The 23,736-nt window shown below is 45.8% G+C and overlaps 1 protein-coding gene across 2 annotated transcripts in view; it reads right to left on the reverse strand.

The window, feature by feature from the left end:
• Window positions 1-6,035: 6,035 nt before the first annotated feature.
• The window catches only part of LOC120916432 (phospholipase A2 inhibitor and Ly6/PLAUR domain-containing protein-like), a 73,772-nt gene continuing 56,071 nt past the window's right edge, over window positions 6,036-23,736 (reverse strand). For both annotated transcript variants that reach the window (XM_040327400.1, XM_040327399.1), the window contains exons 3-5: window positions 17,702-17,863; window positions 15,394-15,540; window positions 6,036-6,486 (exon numbers count right to left, since the gene is read on the reverse strand). In XM_040327400.1, the coding sequence (XP_040183334.1) occupies window positions 6,371-6,486; window positions 15,394-15,540; window positions 17,702-17,863 (425 nt within the window). In that variant the 3' untranslated portion in view covers window positions 6,036-6,370. The remainder of the gene's footprint in view (window positions 6,487-15,393; window positions 15,541-17,701; window positions 17,864-23,736) is intronic.

The raw sequence follows: 23,736 nt of genomic DNA on the forward strand, positions 1-23,736 counted from the left end.
TCAGATACGATGCGCCGGGGCAGATCTTTGTGGATCTGCCCCAAACTCTTCTCCTTTATACTCTGTAGCTCCTACTGGATTTTGCTTCTAATCCCCTTGGGGAGGCTTCCATTTGTAGATAAACATTTTATGGTTACACAACCACATTGCTAGAATCTTTTTATATGGACTATAGACTGAAGAGTTTAGGAATAAATGGTTGTGGAACGAATCATCTGAGTTTCCATTATTTCTTATGGGGAAATTTGCTTTGATATACAAGTGCTTTGGATTACAAGCATGGTTCCTGAACAAATTATGCTCACAAGTCAAGGTTTTACTGTAGTTCTTTTTATGTTCTTATTAAAGCGGAGTTCCAACCTTTTTATGTTTATTAAAAGTCAGCAGCTACAAAAGGTGTAGCTGCTGACTTTTAAAAAACAGACACTTATCTGCTCGTGTCGCTGGTAGCCCAGCCCACACACAGTTAGAATCACTCCCTAGGACACATTTAACCCCTTCATCTCCCCTAGTGGTTAACCCCTTCCCTGCCAGTGTCATTTACACAGTAATCAGTGCATTTTTATAGCACTGATCGCTGTATAAATGACAATGGTCGCAAAGTAGCATCAAAGTGTCCGATGTGCCTGCTGCAACATTGCAGTCACTACAAAAATCGCAGATCGCCGCGATTAAATATAAAAATACCATAAAACCATCCCCTTTTTTGTAGGCGCTATAACTTTTGCGCAAAACAATCAATATACGCTTATTGCGATATTTTTTTACCAAAAATAGGTAGAAGAATACGTATCGGTTTAAACTGAGGAAAACATTTTTTTTTATATATTTTTGGGGGATATTTATTATAGCAAAAAGTAAAAAATATTGATTTTTTTTCAAAATTGTCGCTCTTTTTTTGTTTATAGCGCAAAAAATAAAAACCGCAGAGGGGATCAAATACCACCAAAAGAAAGCTCTATTTGTGTGAAAAAAAGGACGCCAATTTTGTTTGGGAACCACGTCGCACGACCGCGCAATTGTCAGATGAATCGACGCAGTGCCGAAACGCAAAAAGTGGCCCGGTCATTTGGCAGCCAAATGGTCCGGGGCTGAAGAACCTCCTACTGTTTTTGTGAAATTTGACTGAACATACACACTTTTTGATGTGATTTGGAGGGTGTGTGTAGGGGAGGGGTTTTGTGGGGCCGTGGTTAAGTTCCAGCACTTATTGTTTGAGAAAAAAGTCCTTGGCACTGAGGACTGAAAAATTGTTGAACAGCATCGGTCAGCCGGCCACCTTCTCCACTGCTCTTCCTCTGAGCTCATAAAGTGGGGTAAATGGGCTGCAGGTCAAGTGGTTAATCAGTTTCGTTTTTAGGATTAGATATACTTTAAACTATTTATTTATTTTTTTATTGTATATATTGATTTTGTCATGGCAAATACAAACACAAACAAGGCCCAACGGGCCATACACACAAAGAAACTATATACAATTCTTCAGCATTGACTCCTGCCCCCACCAGGGGCGGATCCAGGGGGGCAACAGGGAAATTGCCACCCCGAGAAATTTGTTAGTTGCGGAATCCATGGGCACCGCAGAGTCTGAGCGGGCGGTAGTTGCAGAATATGCAGGCGCTGGAGAGTCTGATCGGGTGGCTCCGTGGCGAGTGAGAGTCAGAGAGTGGGTGGTCAGCTGGTCGGCTCTGTGGGTGTGAGGGCAGCTGGCCAATTAACAAGCCGGTGGTGGGGGGGGGGGGGTTGATTTAGCAGAGAGGTGACATCATCTCTCACCGCCCTCGCCCGCCTTGCATCCCTGCAGTAACTTCCGCAACTTGTGGCAAGTGACAATCCGCAACATGTGGCAGTTGACGTGGCAAGTGACAATCTGCAACATGTGGCAGGTGAAGTGGCAAGTGACAATCCGCAACATGTGGCAGTTGACGTGGCAAGTGACAATCTGCAACATGTGGCAGGTGATGTGGCAAGTGACAATCTGCATCTGGTGGCAGGCAAGTGACATTCTGCAACTTGTGGCAGGTGATGTGACAATCTGCAACATGTGGCAGGTGACGTGGCAAGTGACAAGCTGCATCTGGTGGCAGGTGACAATGCAAGCGACAATCTGCAACATGTGGCAGGTGACGTGGCAAGTGACAATCCGTAACATGTGGCAGGTGACGTGGCAAGTGACAATCCGTAACATGTGGCAGGTGACGTGGCAAGTGACAATCCGTAACATGTGGCAGGTGACGTGGCAAGTGACAAGCTGCATCTGGTGGCAGGTGGCATGGCAAGCGACAATCTGCAACATGTGGCAAGTGACAATCTGCATCTGGTGGCAGGCAAGTGACAATCTGCAACATGTGGCAGGTGATGTGGCAAGTGACAACCTGCAACGTGTGACAATCCGCAACGTGTGGCAAGTGACGTGGCAAGTGACAATCCGCAACATGTGGCAGGTGACGTGGCAAGTGACAAGCTGCATCTGGTGGCAGGTGACGTGGCAAGTGACACACTCGGGGCTCCCACTGATTCTGCATTATGGTGAGTTGAACTATTTCATTTTATATTACAATGTAATAATAGAAATAATGCTTTTCAATCATCCTGACACCAAAACAACCATAGTGCCGTGATCATTGAAGCGCTAACACCAGCCATTTCCCTGATAAATTGCCCCCCCCCCCAAAAAAAAATATTTTCTGGTAGTGCCCCTCTCGAGACTAGACTCTGGATCCGCCCCTGGCCCCCACCCACCAGACCTCACACAGTGATCGGAACAATACAATTAGAAAGGCCACCAACCCTCAGTTATAATCAATATTCCAAACAGACACGTCAAGCAGTTATAGACATATTACACACATAACAACACCTGTTACAGGTGCACTCTAATAGACGCCCCTCAGTCCGCCACCGTAAGTTCACTGTTCATCCAGCTGCCCCATACCTTATCAAATTTCTGAGGTATACCCCTACTAATGTATGTAGCTTTGTAAAGAGGTGCAGCCCTACACTTCACAAGGAGATCCCCCCCCCCCCCCCCCGAACAACTGGTTATAAATGGTAGACAGGCATGGGCGTCCGCTCCATAGGGCAAAGGGGGGCAAATGACCCCCCCTGGAAAATCAAGAAGGTGTTGAAGAGTCTCGCGGCTGCGGTCTGTCTGAGCAGTCCCGGGCTGGATGTCACACAGGCACAGCGAGCAGAGTGAAGCCGCCTCCCACAATATTTATGTGTACACAGGGGGAGGGAACCTGCTGCCTGTGCCACGCTGATGGCTGATCTGAAGTACTAAATGGGATGGGGGAGGGGGGTCTGTCTGTGCTGAAGGGGGGGTTTGTGCTGAATGGGGGGTCCATCTGTGCTGAAGTGGGGTCTGTGCTTAAGGCTGCATTCACATTGTAACGCCGCGTACACGCAGCGTATTTTGCCGCAATTTGTTTACTTTTTTATTTTTACAGATAATTTCCATTGATGTCTATACCCGAACGCCAATGCCGCCTGAAAAAAAGGGTCCGGGACTTGTTTTCAGGCGGCAGGCGTACGGTGTTTCGGCGTTCGGCGTGATATGTGAACCATCTCATAGACATCAATAGAAATTCGCCCCTCCAGCGGCACGAGCGTTGCGCTTCAGGCGTATATACGCCGAGGTGTGAATGCAGCCTAAAGGAGGTCCATCTGTGCTGAAGGGGGTGTCTGTGCTGAATGGAGGGGTCTGTGCGAAATGGGGGGGTCTGTGCTGAAGGGGGGTCCATCTGTGCTGAATGGAGGGGTCTGTGCATAATGGGGGGTCCATCTGTACTGAATGGTGGGGTCTGTACTGAATGGGGGGGTCTGTACATTCTCTAGGCTATATTTATATGGGCATTGAGTGAAGCTGAATTATCTCAAGAGCTATTTCACACTGCCAGCTGGCCGCGTTATCGGTAAAGCGCCGCTAAAAAGCAGCATTTTACCATCATTTTAGCTGCGCTATTCGGCCGTTAGCGGGCACTTTTAACCCCCGCTAGTGTTTGAAGAAAGGGTTAAATGCGACTGTATCGCCGCTGCCAAAGTGCCCCCCCCCCTTGAAAAAATTTCAGCGGATGCCCATGTAGACAGGGCCTTATCCAAAGTGTCCTCTCTCAGATCACTACTCCGCAGAGTAATACTACCATCCCCAAATTGGGAATTGTACGCATACCTTAGCTGAAGATAACAAAATAAGTGAGTGTTGGGCAAATTAAACTTTGTCTTCAGGGCGTCAAACTGCAGCAGTTTCCCACCACCCACTATTTCTACTTTAAACAATTGAATAATTCAGTTTTATTGTTTATTTGAACTCATATATTGAGGTTTTCTGTAGCGGAATGAGACACTGGAGACAATTTGGTTGCAGAGTAAAATATTGTTTTATTGAAGCTCATAGCTCAGGACAGAGTCCAGGTACAATATCTTGGCGGTTACAAGAAGGTGCATTTCTCTAGCGGTTGCAAAACATATAGCAAAGATTTTCCTGCATAAATCATCAATTCATCAACTTAAAGTGTACCAGCAGTCAAATAAAAGTTTATAACCTAACATTAGGAAGCAGAAATAGGCACCTCTAGGTTCTTCACCTGGATTGGTGTGCTCTGGGCTTAGGGGCTCCTCCTAGGTAGAAGTTGGCACTACATACATGCACACTGTGGAGCCGTATATCACTTTCCAATGTCAGTTGACAAAGTTTCACACACTGCAGGTTTGCTTTAGGGCAGATTAATAAAGAGTAATAAATGCCCAGCATACTGCTTCTGCCACCCCATCGAAGGTTTCTTCACTAAAAGAGCTGAGAAAATATGGAATAGACTCCCTCCAGAGGTGGTTCTGGCCAGATCAGTAGATTGCTTTAAGAAAGGCCTGGATACTTTCCTAAATGTACAGAATATAACTGGGTACTAGACATGTGCACACTGAAATATTTCGTTTCAGAATTTTGTTTTCGTCCGAAAAATAAATATATTTTGTTACTCCCGAAATTTGTTTTTATTTATTTTGTTTCGTTAAAAAATGCATTCGTTCGAAAATCCGAATTAAGGTCGAATCTGTCATTGAAGGCTTATGGTGTCTGTCGAATGTTTTAAGAAGATTCGACAAAGCATCTAAACTGTACGACGCCGCAATCGTACATTTCTGGTAGAATGCTCCGCCCACAAGCTATAGTAGAATTCTAATGTTGTATGACACTAGTAATAATTATATTTATTAATTATTATTTCTAGTCAACCAACATTAGAATTCTTCTATAGCCTATGTGCCGAGCATTTGACCATAAACGTCCGCTCGCGGCGATTGTATGTTTTTAGCTTCATGTCTCTCTATGTCGAATCTTTCCTCTCTATGTCGAATCTTTCCTCTCTATGTCGAATCTTTCCTCTCTATGTCGAATCTTCATGTCTATAATGTCGAATCTTTTCTCTCTATGTCAAATCTTTTCTCTCTATGTCAAATCTTTTCTCTCTATGTCGAATCTTCATGTCTCTCTATGTCGAATCTTCATGTCTCTCTATGTTGAATCTTTCCTCTCTATGTCGAATCTTTTCTCTCTATGTCGAATCTTCGTGTCTCTATAATGTCGAATCTTTTTTCTCTATGTCAAATAATCTTGGACTAATAGAGTTAGGTTAGGCACACCGCAGGTTCGATAGACACAGATCGCTATTGTCGGCATCATGTTGAATCTTCTATCTATATCGAACATTTTTTATGTCGGATTTCGGATTCTGCACGTTCGTTATCGTTTGTTAAAATGAAAATCCCCGAAATTTGGACGAAAATGCATTCGGATGAAAACGAATGCACATGTCTACTGGGTACTGACATTTATAGGTAAAGTTTATCCAGGGAAAATCTGATTGCCTCTCGGGAGATCAGGAAGGAATTTTTTCCCCTGCTGGATCATGCTTTGCTGGGGTTTTTCCGCCTTCCTCTGGATCAACTGTGGGTATAGGATTGTGTATATGGGATTGTATGATATTATTTTTTATTTATTTGTTTATATTTATGGTTGAACTCGATGGACTTGTGTCTTTTTTCAATATGACTAACTATGTAACTTTGTTACTCATTGCTCGACCTGTTGTGTTCTAAGAAATTGCCTAGGACTAGAAACCCCCTCACTAATGTTAGGCTAAATAGAGGACTGGGGCCGCCTCTTTAAAGTAATGGTAGCACCAGCCCTACTACCAATGCCTCCAACATGATGGTTATTGCTCGGCAATGCAAGTGTAACCCACTGGAGAGAGAAAGCAAGAAGAAGAGAAGAGGTGGTGACCTCCAGTATGCTGGGCAGTATCAAGGGAAAAGCAAATAACTGAATTACTACACAGATTTGTTAACTCTGCAATCCATCAAATGTTCCCCTTTAGGTGCATTTGTAGCCATCAGTTAAAACCTGAGATCCTGGCAATCCCTGAAGCCTAAGTTCGCATGCACCCGGAGTGACACAGCCTTGAATTGCATAGTCCTTGGGAGGTTCATCTGCAAGAAGAAAAAAAAAAAAAAGACTTAAAAGAAGAAATGTTGTTAGGTGCACATTGATTTAAAAAATTCTGTAATTCAGTCTACTGCTAAGGATGTTGTTTAGTAATGAGCTGAGCTGCCCTGGGATCGGGATCAGTGTTCGTGAACTTCAAAGAAACCCAAACCCATTGATATCAATGGGAGTCCAATTTGTCAAATAAAAAATGCCCATTTTCTGGGCTAATAAACAAGGGGGTGTCAACAAAATACCCTGGAGGTGATGAGCTCCACCCAAAAGGGGATGCACTGCTTGTTCGCACCCCCCACATTTGCCACTTTTTGGGGGGAGCGGGTAGCTGGTTTTGCCAGGTACCCACTTAGGGCTGCCACCTCATCCCTTTAAAACCAAACACATTTGATTTACACAGTTTCTGAGGCTAATTTAACAAACTTAAGGACCTCTGCACGATGATATACGTCGACAGAATGGCATGGCTGGGCACAAGGGCGTACATGTATGTCCCCTTTAAGATCCCAGCCGTGGGTCCTGATCTCCGCGACCGCGCCCATGGGACCCGCGGACCCAATGGCCGCCGGTGTCCCGCGATCGGATCACAGAGCTGAAGAACGGGGAGAGGTAAGTGTAAAAAACCTTTCCCAGTTCTTCCTAGTGGCAGAGTCAGTGATCGTCTGTTCAGTGTCGTAGGGAACGACGATCAGTGACGTGTCACACCAGGCCACGCCCCCACACAGTAAAAAACACTCCCTTAGGTCACACTTAACCCCTTAGCGCCCCCTACAGGTTAACCCCTTCACTGCCAGTGTCATTTTCACAGTTACCAGTGCATTTTTATAGCACTGATCGCTGTAAAAATGACAATGGTCCCAAAATAATGTCAAAAGTGTCCGATGTGTCCACCATAATGTCGCAGTCACGATAAAAATCGCAGATCGCTGTCATTACTAGTAAAAAAAAATATTAATAAAAATGCCATAAAACTATCTATTTTGTAGACGCTATAACTTTTGCGCAAACCAATCATTAACGCTTATTGTGATTTTTTTTTACCAAAAATATGTAGAAAAATACGTATCGGCCTAAACTGAGGTAAAAAATGATTTTTTTTATATATTTTTGGGGATATTTATTATAGCAAAAAGTAAAAAATATAGAATTTTTTCAAATTGTGGCTCTATTTTTGTTTATAGCGCAAAAAATAAAAACCGCAGAGGTGATCAAATACCACCAAAAGAAAGCTCTATTTGTGGGAAAAAAAGGACGCCAATTTTGTTTGGGAGCCACGTCGCACGACCGCACAATTGTCAGTTAAAGCGACGCAGTGCCGAATCGCAAAAAGGGGCAAGGTCCTTTACCTGCATTTTGGTCCGGGTCTTAAGTGGTTAAAGAAAACAAATTAAGATTTTGCACTTAGGGTAACATCACCAGGCCTCTCTCGAGACATCAGCCTTCCATTTGGTCTCCTCCAGGACAGGTCCTCCCCTGGTTTCCTCCATTGAGTAGCTTCCGCTCACAAGACAGACAGCTCAGGATCACTCTGAAATCATAGGCCCCAGGTAGGATAGCTGGGCCTACTTGGTAGAAGTACAGCCTCGGGCCAACAGGGCCCCAAGGCTAAACGACCATCACGGATCTCGAGCCAGGAGGGCCTTGAGGTAGAACTCCCATAAAAATGGCGTCTGTCTCTTAAGTATCCTTTCCCAGCATGCCCAGCGGGGAGACCAATCCCACTCGGCTGTTCTCCGGGAAAGATACCCAATACACCATGGCTTGCCTGAGTTCCAACATTGGCCTGTGGTGGTATCGCCACCTACAGGCAACAGTGGGAAATCCCTTCAAACTCAAACACAGCCACAGCCAGAACAGAGGCTGATTTTGCATCAATCAAAGTCTGAGCCAATTATCCGCTCAGACATCTACTAAATTTAACATAGCGCCTGGCCATCAGGAGCAGGGCGCTACATGCGCGTAAAGGCAGGTGTCCCAATACTTTTGACAATATAGTGTATGTGCAGTATTTGGGCTTTAGAGCCCATCCCCTTTGCCACCCCACATACAGTGGGTACGGAAAGTATTAAGACCCCCTTACATTTTTCACTCTTTGTTATAATGCAGTCATTTGCTAAAATCATTTAAGTCAGTAAAGTTTTTTCCTCATTAATGTGTACACAGCACCCCATATTGACAGAAAAACACAGAATTGTTGTAATTTTTGCAGATTTATTAAAAAAGAAAAACTGAAATATCACATGGTCCTAAGTCAGTGATGGCGAACCTATGGCACGGGTGACACAGCTGGCACTCCAGGCCCTCTCTGTCGGCACGCCAGGGGATTCCCCCAGCCAGGCAGTCAATTGCACTGACTTGACAGGTCTCCGGCTCCCTTCCTTGCATCAGTGCCAGTGACGTTGGCAGGAGGGTGGGCAGCCAGTCATCATGTGTGCTGTTTAGGGGGGGTGTAAAATTTATCCTCCACTGTCCCGACTCTGTTCTGCAGCGTATTGCCTCCCCTGAACCCCTACACCTCTGGTAAGGCATTCAGGCATTCCTTTCTGCAGGCACGATATTCCAGCTCCCCCTGCTCCAGGACGACTTTGGTTCAGTCTGTCCTTCTAGTGCAGCCTGTGAAAAAGCGGAGGGGGAGGTGCCTGGTTTTCTCCACACATACCGCTTAGAATTAAGACCAAAAAGTTCTATCTTGGTCTCATCAGACCAGAGAATCTTATTTCTCACCATCTTGGAGTCCTTCAGGTGTTTTTTTAGCAAACTCCATGCAGGCTTTCATGTGTCCGAGGCTTCCGTCGGGCCACTCTTCCATAGAGCCCCGACTGGTGGAGGCAGGGCCGCTGATAGAAATCATGGGGCCCCGTACAGCCTACCTGACGGGGCCCCCTTCAGCTCCACCCCTGGTCCCGCCTTTAGCTCCACCCCTGGCCCCGCCTTGAAACTGTCTCTGCAGCACGTTACGGGATTGGCGACATTGGTAGGCACCTGGGGCAGAGAACCCGGGGGGGGGGGGGGGGGGGCTGCCGTCTGAAATTGAAATTGAGAAGCGGGAGGGGGGGGGGGCTGCCGCGAATTGAGAAGCGGAGGGGGGCCCTTTACAATTTTTTTTTTTAAAGGGGGTTGCCATCCGGGCCCCTGCTGGCCCCGGGGCCCCCTACAACAGGGCCAGCTGTACTGGCTTATCAGCGGCCCTGGGTGGAGGGCTACAGTGATGGTTGACTTTCTACAACTTTCTCCCATCGCCCGACTGCATCTCTGGAGCTCAGCCACAGTGATCTTTGGGTTCTTCTTTACCTCTCTCACCAAGGCTCTTCTCCCTCGATAGCTCAGTTTGGCCGGACGTCCAGCTCTAGGAAGGGTTCTGGCAGGGGTCAAGCCCTGGGGAAAAAAGTGTGGGAACTCCCACCCAAGATCCACTCCCCCACCAAAAAAAAAAATGATACGCTCATATGCATAATTACTAAACCGCATGTTTTAATTACTAGAAGCAAGTTCTTTCTAAATCCCGCGATAACTCGCGGCAGACCTCCGCAATGTCTCCTGGGAACAATGACAAAAGCTCCCAGGAGACATTGCGGCATCGAGGAAGTGACGGAATACCCGCACACTACGCGATGAATCCATATACAGGAAGCGGCCTGTAACATAAAGGATTACTAAGGTTCGCCTGCCCCTGACAGTGACTCAAGCTGGGCATCGCCGCTTAGTGAAGGATTGGCTCGGGCGGCTCGGCTGCTCTAGTCCTGCAAAGGGAACTGAGTTCCTGCTGTGAAAAAAGTGCAGGAACTCCGTTCCCACGCATTCCTGCAGGACTTGAGCTCTGGGTTCTGGTCGTCCCAATCGTCTTCCATTTAAGGATTATGGAGGCCACTGTGCTCTTAGGAACCTTAAGTGCAGTAGAATTTTTTTTTTGTAACCTTGGCCAGATCTGTGTCTTGCCACAATTCTGTCTCTGAGCTCTTCAGGCAGTTCCTTTGACCTCATGATTCTCCTTTGACCTCATGATTCTCCTTTGACCTCATGATTCTTATTTTCTCTGACATGCACTGTGAGCTGTAAGGTCTTATATAGACAGGTGTGTGGCTTCCCTAATCAAGTCCAATCAGTATAATCAAACGCAGCTGGACTCAAATGAAGGTGTAGAACCATCTCAAGGATGATCAGAAGAAATGGACAGCACCTGAGTTAAAGTGGAGGTTCACCCTAAAAAACATCTATATACCATTACATCCAGCATACTTATTTTATTGCCGTACATACCGTTTTATTGTTATTTTCCCCCCGGCTTCCGGGTTCTGACTCCCGCGGGAGTGCGCGTTCCTATTCAGAGGTTAGATGATTGACGTCTGGCGAAAAACTTCCCCTGGCGCATAAGGCGCGTCACAAGTTTTCCGTAAGTAGCCGGACTATATGGCGCCTGCGCAGTCAGCTCTACATGGCGGGCGCAGGCGCCGTATAGAGCCAACTCGCAGGTCGGCTACTTACGGAAAACTGGTGACGCGCCTTATGCGCCAGGGGAAGTTTTTCACCAGACGTCAATCATCTAACCTCTGAATAGGAACGCCCACTCCCGCGGGAGCCGGAAGCTGGGGGGAAAATAACAATAAAACGGTATGTACGGCAAAAAAAAAACAGCATACTGTAGATGTCGGAAGTATGCTGGATGTAATGGTATATAATTGTTTTAGGGTGAACCTCCGCTTTAAATATATGAGTGTCACAGCAAAGGGTCTGAATACTTAGGACCATGTGATATTTCAGTTTTTCTTTTTTAATAAATCTGCAAAAATTTCAACAATTCTGTGTTTTTCTGTCAATATGGGCTGCTGTGTGTACATTAATGAGGGGGGAAAAAAAAGAACTTAAATGATTTTAGCAAATGGCTGCAATATAACAAAGAATGAAAAATTTAAGGGGGTCAGAATACTTTCCATACCGACTGTATGTGTTATGTGGGTGGAAAGCAGTTAATTGAATAGATTGTTGTGCCTTCTAACACTTGAGTAGGTGTGTGTGTACGGACATGTGCATTAGCAGGCTTTAGTGGAAAAAATATTGCGCTCATTCAAAACGTAACCAGCGGCAACTAAACAGTGTTATATTACACCAAAACCAGATATAGAGACAAAAAACAACAGCTGCGCTATAATAAAAAAATCAGTATAGAGAGGCCTCTATATAAAATAAAGGGGTAGATTCACGTAGAATGGCGTATGTTTGTGCGGGCGTAACGTATCCGATTTACGTTACGCCTCCGCAACTTTTACAGGCAAGTGCCGTATTCTCAAAAGAAAGTTTCGGCGGCGTAGCGTAAATAGGCCGGCGTAAGCCCACCTAATTCAAATTGTGAAGAGGTGGACGTGTGTTATGTAAATTAACCATGACCCGACGTGATTGACGTTTTTCACGAACGGCGCATGCGCCGTCCGTGGAATTTCCCAGTGTGAACTGCTCCAAAGTACGCCGCAAGGACGTATTGGTTTCGATGTGAACGTCAATGACGTCCAGCCCCATTCACGGACGACTTACGCAAACGACGTACATTTTTCAAAATTCGACGCGGGAACGACGTCCATACTTAAAGCGGTCCTCCACCCTAAAGTGGAGTCCCGCTGATCGGAACCCTCCCCCCCTCCGGTGTCACTTTTGACACCTTTCAGGGGGGAGGGGGGTGCAGACACCTGTCTAAAGACAGGTATTTGCACCCACTTCCGGCCACACGATACGGGCGAAAGACGGGCATTCCGTCACATCCCGTCTGTCGCCCGTTGTGTGCTGGGAACACTCGGCTCCCAGCACACAGCGTGTGAGCCAATCGGCGGGCGCAGCGCGACTCGCGCATGCGCCGTAGGGAACCGGGCAGTGAAGCCGCAGCGCTTCACTTCCTGGTTCCCTCAGCGTGGATGGCGGGGGGAGCAGCAGAGTGACGAGCGATCGCTCGTGCTCTGCTGCGATCGGCGCTGGACTCCAGGACAGGTAAGTGTCCTAATATTAAAAGTCAGCAGCTGCAGTATTTGTAGCTGCTGACTTTTAATATTTTGTTCCCGTGGCACATCCGCTTTAACATTGATACGCCGCATGTACGCCTCAAAAATAAATAAATCTATCCCCAAGTGAATGAATGAAAAACCAATGACTAGTTAGGAGATCACATACGCTTTAGAGCAGGGGTCCTCAAACTACGGCCCGCGGGCCACATGCGGCCCGCGGAGGACCTTTAACCGTCCCACCCGACCTTGACAGGCAACGCCAGTTACACGGCAGGTTGTAACACAGCGATCCCGCTGTGTCACGGAGATCACAGTGTTAACAGTTCGGGCGCACTGTGATAAATGTCCCGCCCTCCTCCTCCTAGACTAGCTCGTGTGATAGAGCCAGTGTTCTGTCTATCACACAAGCTGGTCTAGGAGGAGGAGGGCGGGACATTTATCACAGCGCGCCAGAACTGTTACCAACACTGTGAGCATCGTGACAGAGCGGGGCCGTGACACAGCGCGATCGTGACAGCAGTCTGGCAAAGGTGAGAAGAAAGGCTGTGAGGGGCTTACAATGGTGAGTGAGGGAGGGGGGGGGGGGCTTGCGATGGTGAGGGGGGCTGATGTTGATGGAATGATGATGATGGTGGGGGGGGGGCTGATGATGATGTAATGATGATGATGATGGTGGGGGGGGGGGGCCTGATGATGATGTAATGATGATGTTGATGATGGTGGGGGGGATGATGATGATGGTGAGGGGGGCTGATGGTGATGTAATGATGGTGATGGTGGGGCTGATGATGTGATGATGATGATGATGATGGTGGGGGGGGGGGGCTGATGATGATGTAATGATGATGATGATGGTGGGGGGGGGCTGATGATGATGATGATGATGGTGGGGGGGGCTGATAATGATGTAATGATGATGGTGGGGGGGCTGATGATGATGAAATGATGATGTAATGATGATGATGGTGGGGGGGCTTGCAATGAGGGGCTGATGATGTAATGATGAAGGTGGGGGGGCTTGCAATGAGGGACTTGCAATGGTGAGGGGGGGGTTGCAATGAGGGGCTGATGATGGTGAGGGGGGCTTGCAAAGGTGAGGGGGGTTGCAATGAGGGGCTGATGATGATGATGTAATGATGATTGGGGGGGGGTTTGCAATGATCTTGATTGGCTTGCAATTAATGATTGTGAGGGGGGGGGGGTGGGGGCTTGCAATGAGGGGCTTACAATGATGATGGCGAGGGGAGGCTTGCAATGGGGGGATGATGATGGTGAGGTGGGGGGGCTTGCAATGATCATGATCGGTTTGCAATTAATGATTGTGAGGGGGGGCTTATAATGATGAAGGGGAGAGTTGCAATGATCGTGAGGGGCTTGCAATGGTGAGGGGCGGGGGGCTTCCCATTTTGTTTTTTTTACTTCAAAATAACATATGTGCAGTGTGCATAGGAAATTGTTCATAGTTTTTTTTATAGTCCGGCCCTCTAACGGTCTGAGGGACAGTGAACCAGCCCCCTGTTTAAAAAGTTTGAGGACCCCTGCTTTAGAGGTTGATAATCCAAACAGCTTTCCACCAGGGGAATCCTCCATGCAGATAGTCACATCCAGTGCATATATCGATATGTCATTAAAAGAGAACTCACATAGTGTAAAATCCAAGGTGTGACCACGTCCTCTTTGCGACGAAACGTTGGGCAGGCGACGTTCTGATGTCACTGCGTTACCAGCTGAACCCGGAAGACGGGCATGCATATGGAGGAGCCGACCGGCTCGATTTTTACATGCTTCTTACTCTCATCTGCATTGTAAGTGCGTTTTTTTTATACTTCATTAAACACACCTTGGATTTTACACTATGTGAGTTCTCTTTTCATGACATATCGATATACAGGTATGCACTGGATGTGACTATCTGCATGAAGGATTCCCCTGGTGGAAAGCTGTTTGGATTATCAACCTCAAAGCATATGTGATCTCCTAACTAGAGATCAATATCAGTCGGTAAGAGGCTGCTATTACTTATGGTGGAGGTTTTTCCTTTCTTCACAATTTCTGGATGCTGACAGTTTGTGCACTGGATAACCATCGTTTTACACATTTTTTCCTGTGATTTTTATCACTGTTTGGGGATCACTATTACATGAACTGTTGATTACTACTTACGGACTGTTCATCAATTGGACTCTCATGATTATACTTGTCACTGATTTTTCATTCATTCAATTGGGGATAGATTTACCGTATTTATCGGCGTATACCACGCACTTTTTTGACCTGAAATTCAAGGCAAAATCGTGGGTGCGCGATATATACGCAGATACCCGCGCCGAGTTTGAACTACTGCGCCGGCATATACCGAGCGCAGTACACTCGTGTATAGTCAGGCAGGCTCGGCTTCTCTCGCAGTCACGTCCTGGACGTACAGGACGCACAGGACGTGACCGCGAGAGGAGCCGAGCCTGCCCGACTATACACGAGTGTACTGCGCTTGGTATATGCCGGCGCAGTAGTTCAAACTCAGCGTGGGAAGCGGGGATCGAGCGGGGAGGACACCGCAGAAGGACGCCGGACCCGACAAGGAGGACACCACCGAAGCCGCAGACAGACGCCGGACCCGACGAGACCCCCGATGGACGCCGCGCAAGACACCAAAACTGTAAGTACTAAAATCTTTTTTTACAGGAATGCGGGTCCACTTTAGGGGTGCGCGCTATACGCCGGAGCGCGCAATACCCCGATAAAAACGGTACTTATTTTTGTTCACTCAGTTTGATTCATATTTATTATCCTATTTATTCACTTTATTTTTATATAGAGGCCTCTCTATACTGATTTTTTTAGTATAGCTCAGCTGTTGTTTTTTGTCTCTGCATTAGCAGGCTTGCTTGGATCAAAGAGTGGCAACATTACCTGGGCGAGCTGCACGGCCACTGTAGGTTAAGCACTGTAGCTGATTGCAACCACATTTTTTCATTCCAATTGATTTGCACTTGTCGGAGCCTTCCTCAAAGCAGACTGGGCATTCACGACCGTTCAGAGTTGTGTTTCTAGGCGGCACTTGACATTACAGAAAAATAAATCATGAAAAAGAAGGAAAATATAGTCAGCGACCAGCAATAGTAAGAAACCTCCATACCATTCTCCTAATATGACCAGGGCTTTTTTTCTCAGAAAATAGGTACAGGAACTCAACCGCAATGCATGAATCTATGTATTGTATTTCAGTGGCGGTGCTCCTGCGCCCTCTATGGATGCATCTCCACTGGTTAATAGGTTAATAGTGTGGTCAAAGTTCACTAACAGGGAGAATCTTAAGGGGCATTACATACAGATTGCAGTGTTGGGGTGTGGGGGGTACACACAGAGTGCAGGGTTTGGGGGTGAGCCAGGGCCATCTTTAAGGCAGGGCAAAAGGGCCAGTTGCCCTAGGCCATCATGAGTCGGACTTGTGTTTACAAGTGATAGTGGTGGGCAGGGAGCAGAGGGCCTGAGCCAGAGGTGGTGGAACCGAGTTCCACCATGTTCCAGCTGAAAGAAAAACCCTGAATATGATCTGTAGTTGCATTACAAGGTGAATCATTTTTTTCTGATGCGCCTAAAGACACATTGAGGTTGATTTACCAAAAGGAGCGGAACATTTTACCTACCAAAGTGGATTTTCCAATATCTTTATGAATAAGGTAAAACAGAGTGAAATTAAATGTGCAAAGAATATCCAATTATGTGCAAGAAAAAAACGTTTTTTTTTGCTTGCATTTAATTGGATAGTTAGTCAACACAACTTCAACTGCCAGGTGGCAGCAAAATGTCGCGGCTGTAGGAAAGTCAACTCGAGCTGCAGATCAATGGGGCCCGCATGGCAACCGCCAGCCAAAAAAAACTTGGCGCGCAATTATGGCGCAATCCTTCAATGTATAATTGCCATGCATATGAGGTGAAACAAATGGCAATGTAAGAACAAAAAAAGAGAGACAAATAATTCCACAGTAGCGCACTAAATGAATCTACAAATCTCCTAAATATTAACATTGTGAAATGATCTACATAAAACACCCATACATAATGAAAAGTGTCCATATGGCATATCCCAAAAATATATATGCTCCAACATATGCAAATCAATAGGGTAATAAAGTCCAACCTAACCACTTCAATACCAAACACTTTCACCCCTTCCTGCCCAGGACAATTTTCAGCTTTCAGCGCTGTCGCACTTTAAATGACAGTTGCGCAGTCATGCTACATTGTACCAATACAAGATTTTTGTAATTTTCTTCCCACAAATAGAGCTTTCTTTTGGTGGTATTTGATCACCACTGGGGTTTTTATTTTTTGCTAAACAAACTAAAAAAGACAGACATTTTTGAAATAACAAGTTTTTGCTATTTTTCTGGGGAATGATGAGGCAGCACTGATAAGTTGGCACTGATGAGGAGGCATTAATATGTAGAATTTATGGGTAACCGATAGGCGGCACTGATAGGCACTGACAGGCGGCACTGATGGGCACTGACAGGCGGCACTGATGGGCACTGACAGGCGGCACTGATGGGCAGCACTGATGATGAGCTACTGACAGGTGTTACTGATGGGCACTGTGATGGACACTGATTGGCACTGATTGGCACTGTGGTGGGTACTGACTGGCAGCTGATGGGCACGGATTTGCAGCTGTGGTGGGCACCTCTCATGAGGGCTGTGCTGATAATCAATGTGCTGTATATCAGCGCAGACCCCCCTCTGACAGGAAGTGCCACTGATCGGCTTTCCCTATCAGCGCGAACCGAGGAAAGCCATTTACCAGCACTTCCGGGTTCCCGCTGAGATCAGCTCTGATTGGTCACAGCTGATCATGTGGTAAGGAGCCTCCATGAGCCAACAGTCTGTCAACACACAATTCCCGTCGGAAAATCTGATCGTGTGTACGAGGCTTTAGTGAACCAAACTTTACTGCTGAGACCAAATGGAGCTTGTTGATTGGACAACAGAACACAGAAGGATCTTCACTAGCAGGCTCCTTCAGTCACAGTGTTCATCAAGCTGTATTGTTTTTCACTGCAGCAGAGAAAAGTAAATGATCAGGACCTGGCCACAGTATCTGGCAGAGGTGCCTGGATTGGAAAACTGATGAAAATAATTACATCTCTCTCAGGCAGGTAAAAATATATGTAAACTGTACACCAAACTGTTTGCTTACGCTTAAAAAAGTCCTACTTACTTTGGATTGGGCCTGTATTACACCCGTCCGTTTCATTGCAGCATTTGGAGTATACGGAAATGTGAAATTTAGGACGAGAATCTAATTCAAAATAATTGTCACAATAATCCTTGAAATCTGAAGGGAAGCAGCTTTTTTTGACAGTAGTTATTACGTCTTTACCTAAAGGACATATAAAAAGAAAATACTCTATTAAACAGATTGAAATACAAACACAAGGAAGTTGCTAGGAATGTGCTGTATATACTATATACAGTATTATGGTCAAGGTTAAAGAATAAAATTGTAGATGGTAATTTTATATATACACTATATTGTCAAAAGTATTGGCATCCCAGTCTTAGTCCGTAGGGTTCAATATTGACTTGGCCCCGCCCTTTGCAGCTATAACAACTTCAACTCTTCTGGGAAGGCTGTCCACAAGGTTTAGGAGTGTGTCTATGGGAATGTTTGACCATTCTTCCAGAAGCGCATTTGTGAGGTCAGGCACTGATGTTGGAAGAGAAGGCCTGGCTCGCAGTCTCCGCTCTAATTTATCCCAAAGGTGTTCTATCAGGCTAGGTCAAGTCAAGTTCTTCCACCCCAAAGTCGCTCTTCCATGTCTTTATGGGCCTTTCTTTGTGCACTGGTGCGCAGTCATGTTAGAACAAGAAGGGGGCACCCGTAAAAATGTTGCCACAAAGTTGGGAGCATGAAATTGTCCAAAATATCTTGGTATGCTGACGGCTTAAGAGATCCCCTCACTGGAACTAAGGGGCCAAGCACAACCCCTGAAAAACAACCCCACACCATAATCCCCCCTCCACCAAATGATTTGGAGGGGGGGGCAATACTTTTGGCAATGTAGTGTGGATGAGCAAGTTTGGGGTGGAGGAACTTGACAGATTCCTGACACCTCAACCCAATAGATCACCTTTGGGATGAAGTAGAGTGGAGATTGAAAGCCAGGCCTTCTCGTCCACATCAGTGTCTGACCTCACAAATGCGCTTCTGGAAGGATGGTCAAACACGTTTATATTCTGTATATATACAAATACATACAACTTCTGCTATAGCTCAAACTTTTGGCTCACCGCCAGCAAAACCTTGTCCCTTAACAGAGTTTGAAGTCCCCATCTGCTCGAAGAGTTCAAAGAAAAGGTCATCACAGTCCAACAAGGTCTCAGCTGCCCATTCACTACAAGCATGTCCTGTCCTGCTTCACACCTCATGGACACCTGCTGATCATTTTATGCCCTTTTCAGCCCTTTCCTGCAGGCAAGGCTACCCCTTAAGGGCCACTATATGTGTAGTGAGGATCTAAGGCTCTTTCCAACCCAAAAATCTTTCCAAGCCTTGGAATTCCAGGTGCCATATGAGGACTTAATTATCCTGGGAAAGCTATAAATCAACCTGGCCAGAACAGAGACTGAATCCTATCAGATGCATTGTATTCGGGCAGCCACAGGTGGTGGGGATGCTGAATACAATAGTTGGCATTGGAGATTCCTCCATCTTTGCTGTTTTGCATGGACAGAGAAATTGATTGACCCACACTGTAAAATATGAATTTATTATTATTTATTACAGGTACTTATATAGCTCTGTCACTTTACGCAGCTCTTTGCATATATATTGTACATACTCATTAGTCCCTGCCCCAAGGAGCTAACAATCTAGTATATGCCACCAACACCCCCTGCCTCCAATCACCCTCTGCCACTAACACTCCCTGCCTTCAATCTCCCCCTGCCTCCAATCTCCCCAAGGCCCCCTGCCTCCAATCTCCCCCAGGCCCCCTGCCTCCATCTTCCCTTGCCTCCATCCCCCTCTGCGATGCCACCAACAACCCCTGTCTCCATCTCCCACCCTCTTCGGTGCCACCATCCCCCTCTGCAGTGCCACCAACACCCCCTGCCTCATATTACCCCCTGCCACTAACACCCCCTGCCTCTAATCTCCCCCTGCCTCCAATCTACCCCTGCCTTCACCCTAGGGTGACCACATGTCCCGGATTGCCCGGAACAGTCCCGCATTTTGCATGTCTGTCCTGGGCACCTTCATTCCAGGACAATACAGTGTCCAGGAATGAAGCTGAGGGGCATGATTAGTTCTTCTGGGTAGGGCGTGCATCTGCTGCCTCCAGGGCCGTCTTTAATATGGTTTGGGCCCAGGGCAAACATTTTTCTTGGGCCCCCCACCAGCTTATTTTGGGCCTGGCTTGTTCACATGTATGTTTTGGTGGCCCTCATTTGTGCAGGTACAGCAGCCCATTGATTTGAATGGGCCGCCATGCCTTTGTTTCCTGCAGAAAAAAGGTGCATTCAGCATTTTAAAAATACAGTTGCCTTGAAATCCATTCTGCTTTTGCACCATGCTACTTACCTGCAGTTCTTGCACACACAAACGCACTGTGTTTTTAAAAGCGTGACCTAAACATCTAAAAATGCAGCAAGTTTGACAGTGCGGGAACTGCAGATAAGTCACAGCAGACAGCATAATGGACAGACAGTGCTGTATTTCAGTGCTTGATGGGCATAGGCGTGCCGTGTGCGCAGCCTATTACATGAGGCATGCGCTTTTCTTTGCAGGAAACGCAGGCATAGCGGCCCATTCAAATGAATGGGCTGCTGTGCCTGCGCAAATGTGGGCCGCCAAAACACATACATGTGAACCAGCCAGGCCCAAAATAAGCCCATCAAGCAGTTAAATACAGACAGTAATGTCATGTGCTCTGAGGCTTTACTCAGCCTGGACTGCAGGTCTGGTCTGTGATTTAAAGAGTTCCTCTATTTTACACATGGCATGGCATGGGGTCCCATGGTGCTAAAGTAGAATGGACAGACGGTGCTGTGACCCCCATGCCATGCCATGTGTAAAATAGAGGAACTTTTTAAAACACTGACCAGACCTGCAGTGAATCATCAAATATTATAAAGACTTTGGGCACACTCTACAGAAAACTTCAATTTACAATATAGATTAGCAAACAGTGACATACCTTGAGGAGCAGGACATGAAGAAGTCAGCCTCAGGAAGAGCAAACTGGGGATGTTATAAAATCACATTCTAATTCACTTTTATATGCAAGCAGCACCCAGTGGCAGGAAGGGAGAAGTGCCTGTCTAAAGGGAAGCCAGGGGTGCTGTACATTTTAAAACACTGGGAAGGGAAGCAGTACTGTCACTGGCTGCGTGCCGCTGATGATTTTCAGCCTGATTTGTGGGCAGCACAGGGGCTTAACGGGAGGCAGGGCCGCCATCAGGAATTATGGGGCCACTTACACAGCTTCAGGCATGGCCCCCTGGAGCAGAGAACCGGGATGGGGGGTGCTGCCGCCTGAAATTGAGAAGCAGGGGGGGGGGCTGCCGCAAATTTAGAAGCGGGGGGCCTTTACAAAAAAAGAAATAAAGAAAGAAAGAAAGAAAAATATATATAAAAAAGGGGTGTAGCCATCCGGGGCCCTGGGGACCTCTGGGCCCTTTAATAAAAAGAAAAAAAGAAATAAAAAATATATATATATAAAATATATTTTAAAAAGGGGGTTGCCATCTGGGGCCCTGGGGACCTCTGGGCCCTTTAATATTTTTTTTTTAATAAAAATAAATTACAAAAAAAGGGGGGTTGCCATCCGGGACCTCTGGGCCCTTTAATAAAAAATATATATAAAGAAACATTTATAAAAAAGGGGGGGTTGCCATCCAGGGCCCTGGGGACCTCTGGGCCCTTAAATAAAAAATAAATAAAAAAAATATATAAACAAAAATAAAAAAATAAACATTTATAAAAAAGATAAAGGGTGTTTGCCACATGGGGACCTCTGAGCCCTTTAATAAGAAAAAAAAAAAATATATATATATATATATGAAATAAAATATATAAAAAAAATGTTTTTTATAAAAAAAAAGGGGGGTTGCCATCCGGGGCCCTGGGGACCTCTGGGTCCTATAATAATAATAATAAACATTTATATTTATATATTTTTATATATATATATAAAATATTTTTTTTTATAAAAAAGGGGGGGTTGTCATCCGGGGCCCTGGGGAACTATGGGCCCCTGGGGACCCCCAGACCTCTAAAAAAAAATTGGCCCTTTAATAAAAAATAAAATAAAAATATATTAAAAAATTGTCCCTTTAATAAAAATATATAATTTTTTTTTTTATTTAAAAATAAATAAAAAAAAAGGGGGGGTTGCCATCTGGGGCCCTGGGGTCCTCTGGGCCCCTGGGGGCCTCCGGACCCCTAAAAAGGGGGTTGCTTTGGGCCCCCAACAGTGACAGGGCCCAGGGCACCTGCCCCATTTGCCCTGCGGTAAAGACGGCCCTGGCTGCCTCAGCTGTGATTCATTACAGCACAAGCTGATTTTTAATATCCCCTAAAGGGGTTAAAAGCACTTACAAGATAGTGGATGAAACAGGCAGGTACTGTAAGTGCATCCAGGAGATGTTCCAGTGGCGGGGCAGTTCCAGTCTGTGATGGTAAAGCTTCCAGAGAAGTCCACGAGATACCAGCCGACTTGTGCTGTGAATGTTCAGAGGACACAATAATGCTGGAGCCTGGGGATGACGTCAGAGGAAGCGAGACAAAAACCAGCATGGAACACAAACAGGAAGAGGACAGGAAGTGTGTCATAGAGGCTGGATGCATTTCGGAACAGCTCATTGGTTCCTTCTTCAGCTAGTGACCTGGAACCGATGAGCTGTTCCAAAACGCGTCCCGCCTCTATGACACACTTCCTGTCCACTTGCTGTTTGTGTTCCATGCTGGTTTTTGTCTCGCTTCCTCTGATGTCATCCCCAGGCTCCAGCATTATTGTGTCCTTTGAACATTCACAGCACAAGTCGGCTGTTATCTTGTGGACTTCCCTGGAAGCTTTACCATCACAGGCTGGGACTGCCCTGCCACTGGAACGTCTTCTGGACACACTTACCTGCTACATGCCTGTTTCATCCACTATATTGTAAGTGTTTTTGACCCCTTTAGGGGATATTAAAAGTTTTATACTTCTGCACTTAGAGGCGCCTTGTTTGTTTTTCTGTTTCCATTAGAGATTGCTTGTCTCCCTGAGTGCTGCCTAAAGTGTGTGAAGATTTGCTACCCTCTCCAACACAGACTTTATCTGTCAGGATTCAAATGCTTGGAGCGCCCTGCATATACACATTTTTCTGGACACTACAGAACAAGACTTCACTTTTTTTTTCTAATGTTCACAAGTCATATTCCAGATTAGATTATTTCATCACAGACAAAAATCTCCTCCCAAAAATAGCGAAAATTCACAACTTAACATGGTCTGACCATGCACCAATTATGACTGAAATCAATTCAAACCAAATTTATCCCAATAATTATTTATGGAGGAATAACACATTTATTCTTTCTCAGGAGAGACATCAGTCTGTGATGAAAAAAAGCCTTGAGGAATTGTTTGTATTGAATGATAATAACTCGGTCAATGACTCTACACTATGGTGCTCTCACAAAGCCTATGCTAAAGGCCTTTTAATACAAATAGCCGCTAGAGAAAAAAAAAAGTAAAAACATCAAAATAAATACATTACTAAAAGAGATAGCCAATCAGGAAGAGTTACATAAAAAAAAAAAACCCTAGACATAAATCTATAACGCCACTTAGCAACCTAAAAACTGAACTCAGATCTGTCCTAATTTCTGATCATGATAAGTATTTAAAAAATTTCATCTTTTGTGGAGGTGAAGAGCATTTTAACGACTCTCATGCTTAATGAGAAGATATTCAGTATTCTTCATGACTCCCACGCCAAGTTCCTCAAGGTTTGGGGCCCGTGGTGGTCCTACGCTCTTCCCACTCTGCAATCAATCAGTTTGGGCCTCGCCAATTTTCCCCTGTGTTTTTTTTATTTTATTTGTATGCCTTTTCATTTGTGTTTATGTCCTCGAATTTAGTTCTGTTTTTTTACTTTTTGAGGATTTTTCCGCAATTTAATTTCTCAGCAACCAAGCTCAGTTGCTCTATGTGGACCCCCGGTCTTGGCCAGAGGGTTGTTGATGTTCCCATTATCACATTGGTG

Source organism: Rana temporaria, chromosome 10 (genome assembly GCF_905171775.1).
Source record: "Rana temporaria chromosome 10, aRanTem1.1, whole genome shotgun sequence".
Lineage (NCBI taxonomy): Eukaryota > Metazoa > Chordata > Amphibia > Anura > Ranidae > Rana > Rana temporaria.